The sequence below is a fragment of the Lissotriton vulgaris genome, chromosome 7, assembly GCF_964263255.1.
Source record: "Lissotriton vulgaris chromosome 7, aLisVul1.2, whole genome shotgun sequence".
Classification (NCBI taxonomy): Eukaryota; Metazoa; Chordata; class Amphibia; order Caudata; family Salamandridae; genus Lissotriton; species Lissotriton vulgaris.
The window spans coordinates 718,384,915-718,406,446 of NC_141695.1; the positions used below are offsets into that span (position 1 = coordinate 718,384,915).

The window sequence follows — 21,532 nt, forward strand, 5'->3', positions numbered from 1 at the left end:
ACCATTCAAATCATTTGCATTGTAACTGCAAGATAACTGCAATTCTGTCTGTATGGTAGTAAAATATAGCAATATTTGGTGTTTCTATGAGTTATGACTACTTTTGGCCCCAGTGCCACTGCACCTGCTGCACCATTGAAATCCAAACCCTAGTGCTTGCAAGGTAACTACACTTGGGACTGCTTATTTAGTAGTTAAATGTAGCAATATTTCCTGTTTAGAGGAGTTCTGACAACTTTCGCCCCTGATGCCACTACACCTGCAGCACCATTGAAATCATGGCCCTAGTGCCTGCTAGATAACTGCACTTGTGACTGCCTGTTTACAGTAAAGTTTGGCAGTATTCTGCATTTAGTGGGGTTTCTGGAGCTTTTGGCCTCAGCACCTGCTTCGCCATTCAAATCGAGCCCCTTTTCACTGCTAGATAACTCAATTGTGTCTGCCTGTATAGCAGTAAAATATCGCTATAGTGGGTGTTTTGAGGAGGTCACAACAAATTTTGGGCCTGATGCCAATGCATCTGCTGCACTACTGCAAACAAATGATGGACGGAATGCTGAATAAATCATACATTCACCCCCAGTCAAGAGATCGGGGTTAAATCCATTGTTCTTTTGCTCACCATGCCACCCCAGTTTAGACCCAGCCATATGCAAATCAGTATTGCCCCAGTGCCTCATGGGAACAGTCCAGACTGAACTGCCAAGCCAGGTCCTCCCTGGACCAGAAACTAGCATCCTGGGACTGGTTTCTAGTTATTAACCTTCATCAGCCAGGCTAGCTTGAATCCAATGGCACAGTGTGCAAGGGACCCATGTCTGGGCATACCCATCCCACTTAGGGTGAAAGGTGGTACTTCAAACAAATGATGGACGGAATACTGAATAAAATCATACATTCACCACCAGTCAAGAGATCTGGGTTGAATCCGAAACCGGTCCTAGGATGCTTGTTTCTAGTCCAGGGAGGACTTAGCCTGGCAGTTCGGGCTGGACTGTTTCCATTGGGCGCCGGGTCAAGACTGATTTGCATATTGCAAGGTCCAAACTGGAATGGTGAGCACAAAAACGATCGATTTAGGCCCAGATCTCTGTACTGGGGTGAATTTATGACATTGTTCTGCATTCTATCCATCAATTGTTCTTTTTGCATTTGTCACCCCGAGTGGGACGGGTATGCCCAGACGTGGGTCCTGTGCTCTCCATGCCACTGGAGTCAAGCTATCCTGGCTGATGAGGGCTGAAAGCCCGAAACCGTTCCTAGGATGCTTGTTTCTAATCCAGGGAGGGCCTGGCAGTTTGGGCTGGAATGTTCCCATTGGGTACAGGGTCAAGACTGATTTGCATATTTCTGGGTCCAAACTGGAATGGAATGGTGAGCACAAAAACGATCGATTTAGGCCCAGATCTCTGTATTGGGGTGAATGTATGACATTATTCTGCATTCTGTCAATAAATTGTTCTTTTTGCAACTGCATCTGCTGCTGCATTCAAATCACGGCTCTGTTGTCTGCGTGGTAACTGCGTTTGTGACTGCCTGTTTAAATATAGCAATATTATGTGTTTCGTGGGGTTCCTAGAGCTTTTGGTCCTGGTGCTACTGCACCTACTACACCATTCAAATCGTGACCCTGTTGCCTGCTAGATATATGCACTTGTGACTGTCTTGTTTAGTAGCAAACGTTAGCAATAATTTAGGTTTGGTGGGGTCCCTAGAGCTTTTGGCCTGGTGCCACTGCACTTACTGCACCACTTAAATCGAGCCCCTTTCAACTGCAAGGTAACTCCTATTGTGAGTGCCTGTTTAGTAGTATAATATAGCAATATTAGGTATTTAGAGGAGTTCAGACAACTTTTTGGCCCTGTGCCACTGCACAAGCTGCACCATTCAAATTATGACCCTGGTGCCTGGTGGAAGATAACTGCCTGTTTACTTGTAAAATATGGCGATAATCTGTGTTTAGTGGGGTGCATGGAGCTTCCGGTCCTGGTGGCACTGCACCTGCTGGTCTATAGAATTTATGACACTAGTGCCTGCTAGTAAACTGCACTTATGACTGCTTGTTTAGTTCTAAAATATAGCAATATTTGCTGTTTAGGGGAGTTATGACAACTTTTGCACCATTCAAATCAAGTCCCTTTCAACTGCAAGGTAACTGCATTATGACTGCCTGCATAGTAGTAAAATATAGCAATGTTATGTGTTTAGGGGATTCTTACAACTTTTGGGCCCGGCTGCTTCACCATTCAAAACATGACCCTTTTGTCTGCAAGGCAACTGCACTTGTGGCTGTCTGTTTAGTAGTAAAATATAGCAATGGGAGGTGTTTAGTGGGGTACCTAGAGTTTTTGGTCCTGGTGTCACTGCACCTATTGCACCAATGAAACCATAACACTAGTGCTTGATAGTTAGACGCACTTGTGACTGCCTGCTAGTTGTAAAACATAACAATATTATGTGTTTCAAGGAGTTCCGACAACTTTTGGAACTGGTATTACTGCATCTACTGCACCATTCAAATCAAGTCCCTTTTACCTGCAAGGTAACTGCACTTGTAGCAGCCTGTTTAGTGGAAAAATATAGCATAGCTCTTGTATATTAACTTTATTTTCAATGTGTAATGTTTATTATAACACTTAGTCTATTTGGTCATTGTGATCAAAATCTAAGTTGAAAAAAATCAATCCAATCATGCCTTTAAAGTGTAAAGAAAGGTACTGCGGCATGAATACGAAATGCCACAAACGTTCTAAGGTTAAAGCATCTGCTTTACACAACTAAGTAATAAAAAGCAAGCATTCTGTTGTAAGCTGTCTGATTTTTCCATGGGAAGAGGTCTTATCTTGACAGTGAATGAGGCTTAAACACTGTGAACAGCTTTAGTAGATGTATGCATGCAGCCAGGCGAAGTTAACAAAAAACAAATACACACAAAAGTGAATGAACACAGTAATTCAGCTATGGGACCAATTTAAGATATATTAAATACAAGAGATTTCACAAGCACAGTGCAAGCCCTATGCAGGCAAGACCAAAAAAGACATTTCACAGATTTAACATGCACTTGTTATGCCAAAATTTCCTTTGATTGTTTCAGTATTTTAGTTTTATGAATCGGGGCTGATCGAGTCTACAGAACAATGAATAACTTGGTGGGCCCTAACCCGCAGAGAGACAAGTTAAGTGAAGCGAGTACGATGCTAAACTACCTTTCATCACAAACTCAGTTTCTTCAAATTGGTAAACAAACAAAAAAAAGTAATGTGCATAGCTTTACCTTAAAAATGTGTCAAAGATGTGAATACACGACGGTGCAGCATTTCTTCATTTCAGAAAAAAATATGGAAGATGTTCCTGGGAAATCCTTCAGATATCATTAAGCTTAACGTAGGGTGTTATCCCTAGGTTTGCACGCTACAAACTTACGAAAAGATACACCTACTACGACGTAAATTGCAAGCAAAGGGACCATTGCTTTCAAGTGTGTTTAATAGCAGAATTTCATTTTCCTATAATGCTCAGCAAGTCTTTTTGTTCCAGATTTAAGGTACTACATCCTTATTTGAGAGGGGAAGAATGCCACTCACCTGTAAATGTCATCACAAACACACATATTGAGATGATCCAGGATATACGACTATTGCTTTCTTCGAAGTAAGTGATGAGTTCACTGAAGAAGACTCCAAACGTCTTGATGACCCCATACGTGAATACTTCCACAAAGAAGAAGGCAAAGGCCACCACCCAACCCCAGCCTCCATCAGGCACTTTGGTGTAAACTTTTACATTGGGGCAGGTTCTCGATGTTTCCATGGCAGTCATCCTGAATCTGTTGAGAAAAGAAATAGCTTAATCTACCTGTTGGGTTTCTTTTCACATTTCATTTTGATTTGTCCATGCTTGGCCTGTGTAAGAAGACTAAAAAGTGTTCCCTTTCTCACACCTTTCTTATATCCTTAAACTGAAGTCTTGTTTTCCTACTGGACCCTGATTTCCTATCTCTTTGGTTTGACAGTCGTTGTGACCTCTCCAACGCTCATTTGTGTAAATAGATTTAAATTTTCATTGAGAAAACTCACTAAAAATGTATGTCATTTGCTTTTGTGTACTATGCTAATATTTTCTGAGAGTTTGTTGAGTCCTCCTGAGGTTTCAGTGATTAAGGTAGAATGGGGAAAAACACCTACATAAACAACTAGTTCACCCTATGCTATCCGCGCAACAGACAAGCAAACAGGACTGTGTGGAAATACACCAACAAGGAACAATTTATCAAGAACAGTGACTTTTTCTTGCCTTATACATGCTAATCTATTTTCAGAGCAGATTACTGTACTAGCATTAATGAATAGAACATAAGTAATTAATCTCATGAACCTCCCTCTAAAATGATGTATAGAAAGCAGTAAAAATAGATGTATTAGAAATCACATAAAAAAAATCACCAAAACAAATTGAGCGATATTAGTAATGGTTACCAAAAAAACGTAGTATCTTGCTGAGCACAGCAGTCCTGCGTTTTGTTGTACAGACTGTAGGTGTCCAGCTGGCAGGTAGCAAGTAGGAGAGGGCTAGAGGGACCAAGTGGTAAAAGTTGAGTTGGGGAGACACGAGATAAATCTAAGCCAGGCACACTTACAAAGAATGTTATGCTGCTTGAGTGGTACAAGAGCAGCCCAGATGGATTTCCTGGAAAGGAAACAGACTGCCTTCCTCTCTGCAATATCCACGGTCTGATCTGGCATGTGTTCTATCCCTAAAAGCTACCTTTACCTTTGAGCAGTGCTTTAAATGGGATGGAAAATGTGGGAGGGTCTTTGGAAGGGGTGTGGTGAAAGAAGAGTAACTATGAATCCTTTCCAAGAGGTGTGGCCTATGTAATTAAGGGAATGACTTAAAATATATAATCTGGGGTCATCACTAAGACATGGCAACACTTCCCAAACAGGAAAAACCTCCATCCACCCAACCTACATGGCTGAACCTTCTGCTCAAGGAGGCCCATGCTTCAGTGCCCCAAATTAAACAAAGGGTTCTCGAAGCTCGAGGGGATATAAATCCCCTCGAGCTTCGAGAAGCCTTTGTAGAACATTGAAATGTTGTTCTGCGGGCCTTTACCGGCCGTAGAAGCAGGGAGCACTCCATTGTCTGCAATGAAGCTCCCAACATTCCAATGTTCTAATAGGCAATAAACTAATCATGTGCTTTACACATTCTGCTACCTAAACAGTAGGTGGGTCCCTCAATTCATTTTCTGTTATTGCATCTAGCCATGACACACAACAGCAAAAACTTACACCTAAAATAGTCAGAGGTATTGCCTTTGTCAGTGCGTACTTGTTAGCTGTTCCACATAAATGAATACCAATGATTTTGTTGTGAATAATTAGACTGTAAAATGCTTGAATTCTGAAAATATGAGACTCTGAATTAAACATTACTGAGGCGTGTGGAAGCCGTAGTGACCTTCAGAGTGTCTCAGATGCTTCCGTTTTTTCTTTCACACCACCGAACTGGACTGGCAGTGGCGGGCACCATATAGAGTACTTTCACCGTGGCAGGTCTGTACAGAGGTGGGTTCTGTTTGCAGTACGCGCCTTCCGAAGAGCGGGCTCTGTGGCTGTGCACCTCTTGGACTGTGCAGCGACGTGACACCATTGGCCGGTAGTAGCGCCACATATGGAATACATAAATAAAGTGCACAATGAGTGTTGGGAGTGAAGTTTCTCAGTGAGGAGGGCAGCTGAGGGCCATTACACGGTAAAAGGCTGGGTGCAGGTGCTGACGTGTGCCCCACAAACGAAGGCACACACGCGCTACCTTTCACTCACTCAGTGCGAGAAAGTGTGTTTAAGAGGCACATTCACAACACAGGGTCGATTAAACATAGCCAAGTGTCAAAGCTGTTACTTGCAACTCCTTGCTTGCACCTTCGGTGCCCCGAACTCTTAAGCCATAGAAGGACGCAAAAGATTCTCTGAACGTAAACGGGTCTATTAGCGACCCCTTTAGTTCCAGTAGTTTCCACACTTAATTACCATCCCTCGACCCCCTCAGCAGCAAACATGCTGTTGACGGGCTAAGAATGGGACAAGCCGTCCGCCCTTAAACGTAGGTCGCTGAGATAAAACTATGTGTGGTAGCACTTCGACGTCCAATTCTGTCCAACATAAAAATACAGTTTTTGAAGGATGCGGTATCCTCACCGTCTGGGTAAAATACCAGATGTTCTGGTTTACGGTTCAAAGCTGAAATATAAAACATATTTCCTTCAACAGAACGTTCCCTAAAGTACATTCGAAGCGCGGTACGAATAGCATGTATACGCAGGCACAAGGCAGCACAGTGCGAGTCTCCGAGTTGCCGCTGGTCCGCAGTGTAACTGGAAACTGCACCTGGGTGAGCGCATCACTGGCGTTACTATAACACCGGCTACCCAGCGTGCTTTTAAAACAAGTTCACAGCGTGCGCTATAAAGATTTCCAAAACTCATGAAACAAAGACCTGCTTTAAAAATCGCAAGTTCACTTGAAATCCAATTACGTTTTAAAATCTGTTTAAGTGGCAGGTAAAGATAAATGCACTGCATGCCATGATTTTAAATATTTGGAACGGGTCTGCAACCCCCTGATATATAAATACAGTGACTTATTCTGTAAGGGGAAATACATTTGCCAAAATGTACATTTAAAACAAATGGCATGTATTGGTTTTCACACTATGTATTTTAATAGTTCTATGCATTGCTCACAACTATTTCTTAAATGCATCATTTATAGCGGCTGTTAATTACGTGTATGCAGTAAAATAAAGCAGTACTCACCAGCAGTGTCCTGCGTTGGCAGCAGGTTAGATCTAAGCCCCCTTGATCTTGACCTTTTCGCGCCCTGTAGCTCCCTGACCTCTTTAACCCCCTGCTCCCGGAGGAGGCGAGCTTGAGACAGGACCCCGTGTGCCCGGGTTCGCCCCCCCACCGCCCCCAGACACACGGCTGATCACTGCCTGCTACTGCTCTCCCTCCCCCGGTCTCTTCTGCACTGCCAGCCCTCGCTGGGTTCTTGGTATATATACCGGCGGCATCAGCCGGTCTGCGGGAGCGTCCCAGAGCAGCGCGGGAGCGCGCAGCAGTCTGCACCATCGCCCCATAGACTGAAGGATGTGAGCGCTGCTCTCGGTGTGGATGCACGCCCGGGTGTTGCTTAACTCCCAGCCACATGATACAGCATGCTACAGTGCTGTGATGTGTATAGAAACAATGCCAACATTGCTCCCAAAAACAGCCTGCGTGTATGTACATCGATCTCTGTTCCATTCGGACTTTCGGAGCTCTTCCCCATAATATGGCACATCAATTAATCGATGGCGCCAGACGGCCATGTACCTGTTTATATTTGCCTCACATGCAGGCGAGAAGTTGCACTGTTCAGTGGTCGGTGTATTAGCGCAAGCTCGACCCGAAGGTATTGGAGCACTTTACATAAGCACACGTTACATTACATTTTCACAAACATTTCATGTATAGTAGGCACGGGGAGATTTAGTGATTTCCCCAAAATCACAGGAAGTTGTGACTACGCCAGTCTGGAACCTGGTTCTCCAGTTCCAAAGTTGGCACCACATCCTCACCCCATGTATGAACCTTGAGATCAGTGAGAACCGCAGGATTAAGCTTGATACAGCGATAACCCCTCCACTTGGCCCACTCCAATTAGTATATATCCACATAAATGTTTGTGAATAAAAAAATTACAGCATCCATGTATTTGTGTTTTTCTCGTGGAAATCTTGGCCACGGTTTTAGTAATATGTATAATCTCTATGTTAAATCATTTCCTCATAAATCAACAGCAGCCAGTTATCATTCAAGATGACAGGGCTAGAAATCCTTATTACAGTGTCATAAATCATTCGGACAGGATCATAAGTCATAATAATTAAGTGACAGGTTATGAATGATAGAAGGATGCCCGGTCCTAAATCATCTCTTCCATATATCAGTCATGTCCTGTCATTTGCTTGTCATAGTTCTGATTCTTTAGTTGTTGAGTCCATCATACATGCCACTTTTTTGGGGTCATAAAATGTTTGTTTTTCTCCGATTGCAAGGGTGGGATAGCCTCTTATTGCTGTTAGGCTCAACCTGCTACCTTATTTGTCTATTTTGTGCCCTGCCGTCCAACGGGTCTTGGCTGCGAGTGCTGTCCTCCCCTTACCCCCTTTGTCGGCCTAATCACCCAGCCCACCCTCGACCCGGGCCATGCACTCTGTATACCCAATTCAAATTCTACTATGGTTTAAAAATTCCACTAATGTAATATTCCGTCTTATACATTTTGTTGTGGCTGATCACTGCCTGCGACTGCTCTTCCTCCCCCGGTCACTTCTGCACTGTACCCGCGGTGTGGGGCCCCCTCAGCAAAGAGAACTCCTGATTGAGTCTGGAGGAAGACCCTCCACATAACTTGCAGGGGGGGGGGGGGGGGCTCAAGTTTTTTTATGCCAGTGATCTAGGGGTCCGAATGATGGCTATACGTTCCATCAATCTTGTTCTGGGCAGGACTTAATTCCCAAGAGTGCACAGGGCCCAGGAGGTTGTCCCTGCATCGTTTCACCAGCTTACCTGTGTTGGTGCTATAAAGCTTGCCTCAGTCTCCTGTGGCGCGGGTTCCACCAATCTTGTTCTGGGCAGAACTTTATTCCACAGGAAGTGAAGTGAAGTAAGTATTTATTTGTTGATTAATTAAAATCATTACAAACAAGAATAGATAAAAGCAACCTACATAAACAAACATATACTATGCACAAAGTTATTATCATCTTAAAATGATCATCTAAAATTGCATTAACGGAGTCAATTCCATATTAATATTTGAATGTTTACACACTGATTAAATTACAGGTATCAGCTAGAGTACAATATATTATCGGCAATCACTGTTATAGCAGCATTTAACTAAAGTGACAAGTGTTAGCAGTAGGAAATACTAGTATAAATACATTTATTCCACAGGAGGCATCGTTCCACCAGCTTACCTGCGTTCGCGCTATAAAGCACGTCTTAGTTTTCTGCAGCATGGGCTGCACCCGGGCCTACGTCAGGCCCATCCTTGCACGGAAGAGGCCGCCCCCCCGCCCCCTAACATTATCGTTGGAGCTTATTGGAGGAAGGTATTGTACTGTTTTACGTTCATGTGTGACCAGCTTCAGATTAGTAATGGTGGCCCTCGGGCAGTGCCTGAGGGACCGGTGCCGAGCTCCAACTGTGGGCTACTTTTTGGAGCAGTCTGGGGCAGATTTTGGTGGTGTTGCTGTTGTTGGGGTACAGTTGTGGCCAGTGGGTGTCTGAGTGGCCTTTTTGGATGCAGATGGGCGCTCATCACCTCACGTTTAGCAACAGGCAGAGGTTTCACTTTCTTTCTCTCGCAGGGCCGGCCCATTAATATATGCATACCTAGCAGGGCAGGGGGCCTGAACAGAAGTGGCCTCACTTGTTTTCAATCACCAGTGTAAACGAATCCGTGCATTTATTTGTATCCCCCCCACCACCCCCCCATTTTTAATAAAATTTTGCAGAAGCAGTGTCTTGAGGAAAGGCAATATGCAAATGTGGGCCACTTTTTTTGCGTGCCCATGACGATTTTGAATCCCAATCCAACCCTGTATGTGACTTTGTCTAACTCGGACAAGCATTTAAGTCCGTCCCCAGTTTCTGGTAGGAGACTATTAATCAGGAGCTGCTGCCTCCTACTGACTTTAAGGGTCCCTCCAGGCCTGTAATTGCTTTGATTGTTCAAATTAGATTTTTTTTTTTTACTTTATTTTTCATTTTTATTGTACAAACATACAACCCCCCCCCCCCCCCCCCCCCCCCAATGGCATCAAAACAGCATGTATTCACATCGTCTGACTCATTGAGGCACTTTTGTTGGCTAGAGGCTTCACCGAGACACACAATCACTCCGAAGGCATAGCAGAGTAACATACATGTATTGCATCACTGTGAGTACATAACCAGACCATACACTACGCAACATACCAGTTTCACTCTAAGGGACTCCCTCGGCCTCCTCCTCAGAGCCCAATCCCTGCGGCGAGAATAGCTCGACACTCGTCCCTTCAGAATCACTGTGAGAAGTGTGCCCCCCTCCCCCCAACCCCGTAGCACACATGACGCCAGGCCAATAGGTCCTCTTGTAGTTTTTCATCCCTCCTGCCGGTGTGCATGTGTGTCTCTTCCGCTAGGGACCATTCCCTCACATCTCTGAGCCACGTGGGCACATCCAGGGCCCTCTGGCCCATCCAGGTGAAAGCCACCCTACGTCTTGCTAGTACCAACATCAGTTGCATTAGCCTATAGGACAGCTTTCGTTTCTTTGGCCTAGGGACTAGTGCCAACAGGCAGTGCAAAGGCGTCAGTGTGAGACAGAGTCCCGTTGTGGCCACTATGTGTTGTACTACGCTCGCCCAAAAGCTCTGGATTAGGGGGCAGTCCCAAGCCATGTGCAAGAACCCCGCCCGTCCCACGCCACATCTGGGACAAGTATCAACCCTATCCGGGGAATAGCGCTTCAATAGGATTGGAGTGAGGTAGGTGCTGTGCCGGTAATGAAAGTGTATTAATTTAAAGTGTGCATTGCACGAGACCTTCCGTGTAAGGGCCCCTATTCGCTTACGTTGCCCCTCGTCGAGTGGTGCACCTGAGTCAGTTTCCCAGGCCGCCCATGCTGGTGGCACCGACGGGGTCGAGTCCCGGCGCATAGCATTATATAGTATGGATATAAGTGTATCGCCCCTGCCACAAGACAGCAGGATATGCAAGGTGTGAGTCATTGGGGGCGCCTCTGGATATTGAGCCCAGAGCGACCGTACCATATCCCGCAGCCCCTGATAATGCAGGTACTGCCCTCTCCGAAGACCAAAGGCCTCCTCCGCTTGTTCGTAGGTCAGAAAGGTCTTGGTGGGGTACAGATCGGCCAGGGTTTCACAGCCCCCCTCCCGGCCCGGAATGACATATGTTGTTCCATTGTTACCATGGCCACCAGGATCCAAATCGGTAGGTCCCTGTGGAAGGGTGCTGACCGCAACACCCTCTCCACAAATCGGTGCCAAATGTTTGCCGTGTGCCTCACGACGTAGGGCAAAGTCTCACTTGCCCCCCTGCTCCTCATCAAAGCCTCCCGTAGCTCCAGCACCGTTGCTCTACCTGCCAACAGTTGTGTCTCAAATTTGATTTTTAGTGTATTTTAACGTATTACATAAAGTTTTTTATATGCCTTGACTTTACTGTTCTAAATCTCGAAGCCTTTAAAGTGGAATAATTAAAGCACTTAATTGTCTTACTGCTAAGTCATAAATTCTAGTGGTTTGTCATTCTCACATGGAAGAGACTGTCTATGCATCTAGTGAATAATTTTGTTAAAGTGGGGTACTTAATTTTTTTTCTTCTTCCTACAACTTATTCAAGTTGACATGGGCAAGCGTAAAGCCACAAATACTCCCCCATCATTGAACACCGCCCGTACAATAATTGATTCTCGTTTAGTGCGGGCGGTAAATGTTACCTGTAAAGAAATTGATATGGCAGAATGCTGCCTCTCTTTCAACCAAACCAAGAACCGGTTCTAGTTTTTTTTCTTCTTATAACTGTGCCTCTAATGCCTACCCTCCCACACCCAAGAGGAAAAGAGAGTTTAGGAAGGTCCCCATGATGACTGGTGGTAAATATGCCCCCTTGCCTGTAACCTCCACGCACATAGAGATAGCGACTTGGCCAAGTCACTCTACAGAGTCTTTCTGGGCACCTTTAATAGTAGGAATAGCATCTAGAATTGAGGATTTACTAATACCTATCAGAGATAATTTAGAGGTCCTGAAAACTGAAGTGGCTAAGATTACAAATAATTATGATAACCCACCTATCGGGGATTTGAGGGGGTGTGCCCCCGACAAACCATCACTAGCAACTATAACACCGAATACATCAGGGCCTAACATAGGAGCAACCAGACACCACTCTGAGAGGCAACAGATTGTAGGAGGTCACAGGTGACAGGAGGCTGGTACTAAGCCACATTCTAGGGGTTGTGAACGATTACATCCTCATACGGCCCACTTGAGGAATATGGTGGAGCAACCTATTGAGAACATAATCCACCCAGCACAAAGTGACACTCTCCGCCATGAGTTACAGCCCCTAGCTCACAATTTTGAAAGGGTTAGTCGCGCCTATGGCACAGGTGCTCATCCTGATATTAACTTACCACCAGAATGCTGCTCATATGTGACAGTTTTAGTTAATGTCCCCTCCTTGCGGCCAGATCAATTAGAAATCCATGATTCATTGAAGAATAGAGCGGTACACTGGCTTCACACGAATTGCCAATTCCCCGTAGGGAGTGCGCAGCAAATCCTGTTTACTAGGAGAGTGAGTTGGGTTGGCCCGGTGAGGAAATATTGTGAATTTGATTGTATTATCAGTTTTAGGGACCCAGTTGGGCAAGGGGCGTTCAAGTGAAGGCAATATCTCCATTGCAGATGGAGTTGAACATATCACTACAGCCCCAGGGATTTTTTTACAGGGACCTTCAAAATTCCAAGTGCCAATTGCAGGGGGCAGGCAATATACCTAATAACTGCACCCACCTATAAAAATTGCGATTTCTAAACAATCCTTAATTGCGACTTGCAAGTCGCAATTAAGGAATGGCTCTCAATTCATTCCTATGGGCCTGTAGGCTCCTAGGAATGAATGAATGGGAGACTGCATGTGTACCAATAGGTACTCGCAAATCGCGCATGCAATTTCAAGGGTGCAAGGATGTCAAAAGGACACCCTGTTGAAATCCCCCTAAAATCATGATGTACACCCATGTTGCGGACACACACGCCCCAAGGCCCAACATGAAACTTTGAAAAATGTACTTTAGTGCATTTTTCAAAGTTTATGCAAATTACCGACCAGTTTAATTGCTCTGTAATTTAAAAATAATATTTTATTAGCATTTTCAGCCATAAACATAATACAGACTGCACATCACTTGCATTTCACATAATAAAAAACTGTTTGGTTTCAGCACTAATAGATTATCACAGATCGGACCACAAGTAGGGGCCCGCTGATATTCCATTTCGATGTACATTCTTAACGGTTGCGTCTACAACAGTGCATAATAATCAAAAGAGCATTAACAAACTCAAACAATATCCAATACCCGCCCCCCAACTTCTTTCCATTTATATCAGTTCAGTTTTTTGTGTTATTGCCATTAGTCCAGTATAGTGTGTCTGTCGATCAGTCAGATGTCGGGGTGTGTCTGTCCTGAGCCCTAGTGGTGCCATCCCCCAGAATATCAACGCCGTTCTGAGAGCTCAAACTGAAGTGAGTCTGACCGTCCTGCAGTACAGAGATCATAGACACCCAAGCCAATCTATCGTCCTCCGCTTTTTCGTCTGTCCGAACATAACGCATCCGGACCAATTCCGCCGTTGCCCATTCATTTATATCCCTTGCCCAATATGAATGCTTCGGAGGTCTGGGTTGCATCCAGGCCATTACCACCCAGCTCTTGGCCAATACCAGACCCAGGTTTACGAATCGTCAGCTCGGTTTTTTATTCTTAGGAGTCCGCAGTAAGCCCAGTAACACTGTCTTGACATCTCGAGTAATATTCCAGCCCATGTCCCTTCCCAGTCTCCCCAGTACCGCGTCCCAGTATAACCGTAATGTGGGGCAGGTCCAGATCATATGGATGAAGTCAGCTCCCTGCGAAAGACATCTAGAGCAGCAGTTCTCCCTATCTGGGTGTATTACATGTAGTTTTCGCGGGGTTAGATATACTTGTTGTGTAACGTGCAATGGAGTAATTTAAAGTGAGAGTTTGTACGGATTTTGCGAATTGCTTCATGTATCCTCTGCCGTTCCTCCTCCGGTAGGAGCTCCTCCAGGACTTCCTCTCATTTCTGCTGACAGGGCAGCAACTCCTGCGAGAGATCGTCTCTTAAGGCTCGATATAAGAATATCAATCAACCTCCCTGAACCATTTCTAGCATAGTTTTAAGGATTTTAGTAACTGGTGGTTCGTCCGGGAAGGTCTGCCATAGTTCCCGCACGACCCTTCCCATTTTAGCATATTGTGAAAACTGTCCCGGTCCTAGGTCAAAGGTATTTTATGCCTCCTCACGGGTCATAAAGCGACCATTCGTATACAGATCCCCCCCCCCTGCCCTCCAACGGCTGATCGGCATAGAGTCTGCTATTGCCGCAAAGGGGTGCACTGCCCATAAAAGCACATCAGGTGCATATGGAGCATGACGGACCACCCTATGTAACGCCTGCTCCCGTACCGTTGCCACATACTGTATTATGTAAGGGTAGCTGTCGGGGATCGAAGATCCCATCATCAGTAATGCAACTAACGATTCCCCACCGTATGTCCCTGCCAACAAACTTTTCTACCAGTTAGTTTCGTCTGCAAACCAGTGTACCGCATATTGCCTTTGGGATGCCATATAAAACATATCCAGGCGTGGAATCTCTAATCGGCCCCCTTCCAATGTCCTCTGCAATGTCGTTAGACACTCCTTCGCTTTTTCCCCCATAATAGCGTGCCAATGAGGGTGTCCAAGGTGAGAAAACACGATTTCGGTAGCAAGTAGTAGGAGTGATGTTGACTCCGTGGGAGAGTAATAATTTTGACAATTGCTATTCGCCCCATATGCGAGAGTGGCAGATCTACCTGTAGCATCGTGCTACAAATAATCACACACTTATTATTGTCTTAACTGGAGCTTTATTTAATAAATCTTACTCATGCCCTGTCCCTACTCTAACCGCTTCCTGTGTCCACTCCTCCTCTTCCGTTTCGTTTCAAAGCTTTATTCGACTTTTAGTCATAAAAGCAACCTCCTAAACATCATACAATAAATACTTAAAATACTACATTAAAAAACATATTAAACTGCAAAAATCGAAAAGCTAGTAATACTATAAAATGTATACATACAATTTTATAAAATTCCATATAAAAATGTTAAAAATGGACAAGGAAGGTTATACCAGCAGTTAATAAATCATATTATTCAATAGGCCGTGAAGCACGAGATCTTATTACCCACGCCCATGCAAGGAATTTTGCTACGCCTATTACCAGTGGTATTGAGGTGTCAGACATTAAAATTCTTAGGGCCTGTGAGCAACAACGAGTACCCAAATTCCTACAGGTTGGTTTTAACCACTTTTGGCGCGGGGTCACATAGAGGGGGCAGATGAAAAACAAGTGTGCAATGTCCTCTATTTCATTTTTACAATGGTTGCAATAAGCGTCCTTTAGTGGAGACCATTTTTGTGTAAAAGCGTTCACTGGGAGAGTTCCCACCCGAAATTGGAAATATAGTTTCCTATCCAATGGACGTTCAACTACATCCCAGTATTTTTCGTATGATGGAATTTGTTTTGTATCCAAAAAGCGTAAGGTCAGGGAAGATTGCAAACCTTTGCAGTACAGTGTTGCATATACTGACTCCCAGTAAATATCCTTGAGTTGTTTTTTTGAAGGAAATAGGGCAACATCCTTATTACCCCACAAATGGTCCAGACCCAATTTCACCAGTGTGCTCCGCAGTTCATTTAGCCATACAATGGAATGAAAGCAATCAAACTTCACAACATCAAAAAAAGCAGATGCATAGTGACTTAACTCTGGGGTTACCATTAACCGCCTCCAGTATAGCAAGGGACGTAGGCGGGCAATGTCTTCAATATTTTTCCTACCTAGATCCATCTTAAGTGGGATAATAGGTGTACTTTGTGGGGCCCTAACAAGCCCTCGTAAGAATCTATTTTCCGCCTGCCCTAGGTCACCTAGATTTGAAAAACCCCAGAGCTCAGACCCATACAGGCATGCACTTACTACTTTCATACTATAAACTTCAAGTGCACAATTTATAGGTCTTGTCAAAGAAGTATTATGTTTGACTGTAAGTGCACCTGCTAGCTGGCTAAATTTTAAAGATGCCATGTTGATGTGTGAATTCCATTTCATGTCATTTTGAAGGGTGATTCCTAAATAAGCAAAGGCATCTACTTTTTCCAGTGGTTCACCCTTGTATTTTATCGTCCCCTTAAAACCTGTTTGGGAGTTCAGGCACATAAATTTAGTTTTGCTGGTATTTAATTCCAGGCCTCGACTATCGCAAAAAACCCCAAAGGCATCAACCGCTTTCTGCAATCCACTAGGCGTACGTGATAATAAAAGCGTATCGTCCGCGAACATAAGTACGGGGACGTGTACACCTGCCATGGTTGGAGCATCAGTTGGAGATTTATTTAAATGCTTCACAATTCCATTTATGTAGATTGAAAAAAGCGTTGGGGCCAGAACGCACCCTTGCCTCACCCCTCGTTCTACTGGGAAGGGGGATGTCACTTCCCCCTGTTTGCCCCACCTTATTTTCGCATAATTATTTTCGTGAAGGCGCACCAGCAAAGTTAGGAGCTCAGGACTTATTCCCACCTCATCCAGGGTTTCCCACAATTTCTCTCTCGGCACCAGGTCAAACGCCGCTTTTAGGTCCACAAAAACTGCATACAATGTTCCCTTTCGCAGCGTGACATTTCTCCAATACACGGCTAGAAAATAAAAGACTTGGTCAACACTACTAGTCAAGGGGCGAAAACCCGCTTGATAAGGTGACAGTATATTTTGGTCTTCAATCCATTGTTGCAGTTTATTCTGGACTAGTCGACCCATTATTTTCTGCGCTGTATCAATCAGACTAATGGGTCTATAATTTTTTGCCTGGGTTTTGTCCCCCTTTTTATAGATAGGGATGATTTCTGCCCCTTTCCATGAGGCTGGGACTTCTCCACCCATAGCGATAGCATTTGACAGCATTGTGAAATATGTGCACCAAGAGGCACGGTCAGATAGGAAGACGTCAGCTGGGATGCCATCCATGCCTGGCGCCTTTCCACCCGATACACAATCTAGTGCCAAGTTAACATCCTTTTCAGTGAATATATGATCGCTGAAAAATATAGCTTGGGGGGGAGATATGGATGCATATGTCGAGGCTCTTGCGTACTGAGGTTTAAAAAAATCATTCCAGCCATCTATTGGCACATGATTTTGTGGTTGATCTGCTGTCCCACCCCTATTCCATTTAATTAGGGCCCAAAACCGCTTGGAATCTTTGTTGGTACATGCCTGTTTTAATTCGCTCCATCCCTCTTCATCCCATCTCCTCTTTGCTTGTTTTTGTGTCTGCCTATAGATATCCCTTGCCCTTTTAACAGCTGTTGGGTTTCCTATTTTTAGTTTTTGACGTAAGTTTTGCCTTGCCATTCTACAGCTTTTATCGTACCAGCCTTTAACGGCTATGGATTTTTTGGCTGGGGTATGATCTACTGTTTTAATAAAGAAGCTTTGCAATTTATAGAATAGGTTTTTATGAGCCTCCATCATGTATTTCTGGAAATTACGAGTCCCAGATTGGACTATGATATTACTCACTTCCTCTCTTACCTGACTTTTCATATTTTCTAGGTTCCTTTCATCTCTTAACAACATTCCCCATTTCAGGTGTCTTTGATTATTTGAGCAGACAAGATCTCGTGTTACCATCAGCTTTTTATTAGTGGGTACTCTAGACTCTTGATAAGGATGGAATGTCATATAGAGGGGGTGGTGATCACTCTCTAATCGTAGGACGACTTCCATGTCTAGTAGTTGGGGCCATGCTCTTACATCAATTAAGAGATAATCAATCCTACTTGTGGCACGACCATTGTCAAAAGTGGAGTTCCCTTTTTGGTCGAATTGTGTTCTCCCATTCACAGCTCTCAAGTCTCTAGAAAGGCAGAGGCTCTTAATTCTAATGGCCGTGGCACTCCATCTTTTTATAGGAGGGAGCTCCAATTGTGGTATTCCCCATCTACTATCCTCCTCCTCCGTTAGACTCCCATCCTCTTCACCTAGGGGCTCAAAGGTTGAGTTAAAATCACCACCCACTATAATGTGTGGATTAGAACAGAGGGTTTCAATGTCTTGTTCTAGAGTGGAAAAGACATCAGAAGGAATACCTGCACTAACCCCCCTGGCATAGATATTATACAAGGCTGTTTCTTGTCCATTAGGCCATTTGATATTTAGTGCTAGAATATCATTTGATGTTATTTGCCTTTGTGATATGGTACAGGACAATGCTTGACGAACCCATATCGACAATCCTCCAGAGGGACGTCCCTTTCCACCTTTAAGTGCAGGTTTAAAAAAATTTAAATACCCCACTCGAAAAACTGGGTCGACTGACCAGGTTTCTTGTAACATAACTATGTCATGCATGTCTATATAATCAAGCCAATCAGGGTAATCTATTTTGCTAGCTATACCTGCTATGTTCCAGGATATAAAAGTTAGTGTACATGCCAACTCCGTATTTATACTGACATCCCTTCTTGATGGGCCCCCCTGCTCCGGTCCTGTATTATCCCCAACTACTGGACTAGTGTTGATAAGATCCTCTGGCCCTGATATAAGTATGTTGCTATTTGGACTTTTGGGGACCATGTGGCCGGGATCCATGTTTTTATTATTTTGGACCATAGGATTGTCTAGTTGGCTTGTAGGATGTCGTACCTCATTTTTCACTAATAGTCCTTTATCAATTACGAGTCAGTCACACTCATTTAGATTAGACAATGCTGTATATCTGTTATCTAAGTTTAATCCCCTGACATTGGCTAGGCCCCCCTTTGCACATCTACTGGTCACTGTTGACCATTTAGTTCTCAGGATGCTCGGGTTTGATGCTAGGCCTTTCCTATTATAAAAAAAGTCCAGGATTAGTGGGATTAACTCCGCTGTTCTGCGTTGAGGTGGAAAAAGGTTATTCAAGATTTCAGGTAAGACTTCGGGGCCTTTAAGACTCAGGATCACACAGTCCCCAGAAAATTTCTTAGTGCTACTCCCTATCCATTTTACCCGTCTTGTGGTTAATAAATCTTCTGCCAGTTTATGGTCACCCCCGGGACACATATGCATGTTATTACTTAACCAGTTAAATGCCTTGTTTAATAGAGATTCTGGATGTTCTTGTTGACCTATATTTAAGGGGGGAACATTGGCAAGAACCAGGGTAAGGGGTGAAGCTTCAACAATTAGCTCCATAGGGCTGTTTTCTATGTAGGGGCCCTGCAGTAAGCAATTGCCTTCAGGCTCGATTGATGGAATGGTAGCAAGGTTAGCTTGTTGTGGGCCACGCTCGGGTCGAGCTTGCTCGTTCTGAAGTAGCTCTATTTCACCTTGGGGTAGAACTTCTAATTGAGTTTTTTCAGCCAGCTTTTCTACCAACATGGTTGGCAATTCCCCCATTTTATTGTTAGTTGCTGTTACATGGTCTTCCAATTTATTTATTTTAGCAGTTAGCTGATCTATTTTTGAGATTAAGGGTTTTACTAGCTGGTTTAACTTAATGTCCAGCATACCCATGAGTTTTTTTAATATACCCTCTTCATCCCATCCTTGATTCATATCTCCTCTATTCGCATTCCCATCTACATTTTTCCTGTTAGGCGGAGTAGCTGGCTTTCTCCTGCTAGACCTTAGCCCTTCTCTTTTTGTCAGGTTCTTGGCAATAGCTTTTGTTACTCTTGGAGCCGGAACAGGAACATCCGGTGAGGGGGGGGGAGGAATCTACTATCTCCAAATCTAGATCTTGTTCATGCAGGGGGGGTTCTATGTCTAGCTCAAAATCTCCAGCTGGTGCTTCAATAGTGGTAGCTAAGTGTTCTATGGCTGATACATTTTGTGGTAGCCCCATGTCCAGGTCATGGGAGGCTGGGGATGAAATAATCGGGGTGCCCAGAGCAATTAGATCCGTATCAGAGATCTCATTTTGGGGCAACGATAGTGGGGAGCTCAGACCCAACGAAGCCCTCCTTTCAAGATTAATTTTTTCCACCACTTGTACTAAATAATTATCCATGGTATTACCCGGAACGTTAGGTTTTTTTGCCTTCGACATTTTGATGCTAGTGGTAATAGCTTACAATCTTTACCCCTCTAGAGTCAATATAGTCAATCAAGGTTACCAAAGAAGTCTTGTTACCTTCCTGCTTGAATTCCCAAACAGTCCCGGATCAGAGCCGACTGCGATGAGGGCAGCAAGTAAACACGGATCCTGACGGTAATATCAGGAATGAATAATGAATTTTATTTGGAACACGTAGGAGGGGTGGCCCGTCCCGTCACCTTAGGTCCCCTGAGGGCCACAGAGGGCCTGCCCTTTGCCCGGGCTTAGCCCCGGGCGTCCCGCGACGCGAAGTTCACCTTCGAATTTAAAGCGCCTCCGGGCGCGCAATGGGTGGGGGCGGCTTCCTGCCGCTGAGACTGATGGTGGTTGTAGTCTCCCCCCACTGCGGCTGCAAGTGCCTGGTGACAGAAGGCACGCAGCGGCGGGAGGAGGCCGGCAAAAAGAAACAGGCAGGAATGTCCCAGCTGCAGGGCAGAATCAGGTACGGCGTCCGAAAATGCAGGGAAAGTGCTCCCAGTGTTCAATAAAGCAAGCCCTGTCCCTACTCTAACTAACCGCTTCCTGTGTCCACTCCTCCTCTTCCTCTAGCCCCCTAGCTCCGCCCACACCCAGCTACTAGACTGCACTCCCACATTACATCTCCCCCCTTGTTAACGAAATGAACTTAACGTCTAACATATTTAGAGTTTCTGGGTCAGCCATACAAGTCCGCGGGCTGTTCGCTTGAGATATATGGACGTATCTCAGTTTGCGTTGTGTGGCCTTCTGCTTCCTCGACGAGAGCATCTTTTATTACGAGAGTACATCTTTGCACTTGCGCGACTTCTCGTGTGATGTGCGTATGTTCAGATTCATGATGTTTGTTTCTCAACTTCTGAGTGATCCACTCACCTTCAGTGTCTGAGGTGTCTATGGAGAGCTCAGTTTGATATCGGCAGTCTGTCCTCCTTGGTGACTCTTGCTCACATGACGCTCGGCCTCTTTTCCAAGGGGATGTTATTCTAGTTCCTTTCCGAGTGTCTGCATGTATTTTTACTTCCTTTTGCCTTGTCAGGTCAAGAACAACACTGTCTTCCTGTTTCGAGTCTGGGATGCCAGCCGGTGGGATATGAACTGTGGAGGTCATCTTGGTATGGCTTGGAGATTGATTTGCTGTCTCGGGTTGTCTCTCCCACTCCTGCTCGCGCCTAGAACAGGCAAGCCCTGGAACCGGCTGGGTATTTGTGTGTTTCGTTCTCATCCGATGATGACTTGGCTCTCCTGACATGTCCGGCTTCCTTTGCAGATCGGCTGGTTGGTCCGTTTTCATTTGGGTGCTAATGGCCACGATGTCGGTTTCCATTTTGTAGGACCAGGACCAGGACCTTCGAGTCAATCTTGCTGCCCCTATCCGGGGTGACGGTGTAGTATTTGTGTCGCGATGCATCTGGGATCGATATGACAGGTTGGCTGGTGGAGTGATCGAGTGTGCATTGACATTAGTGTGAGACGTGTCGCTCTT

At 44.8% G+C, this 21,532-nt stretch overlaps 2 protein-coding genes across 4 annotated transcripts in view; one reads left to right on the plus strand and one right to left on the minus strand.

Moving 5' to 3' along the window:
- The window catches only part of ARSG (arylsulfatase G), a 2,325,381-nt gene that overhangs the window by 286,398 nt on the left and 2,017,451 nt on the right, over positions 1–21,532 (plus strand). The gene's annotated exons all lie outside the window — the stretch shown is intronic.
- Positions 1–21,532, minus strand: part of LOC147702317 (monocarboxylate transporter 7-like) — a 205,006-nt gene that overhangs the window by 31,041 nt on the left and 152,433 nt on the right. Inside the window, exons 1-2 of one of the 2 annotated variants that reach the window (XM_086930952.1) lie at positions 6,824–7,033; positions 3,588–3,829 (exon numbers count right to left, since the gene is read on the minus strand). In XM_086930952.1, the coding sequence (XP_086787078.1) occupies positions 3,588–3,822 (235 nt within the window). In that variant the 5' untranslated portion in view covers positions 3,823–3,829; positions 6,824–7,033. Of the gene's footprint in view, positions 1–3,587; positions 3,830–6,823; positions 7,034–21,532 lie in introns of those variants that run through there. The other variant, XM_086930951.1, reaches the window with a different exon arrangement.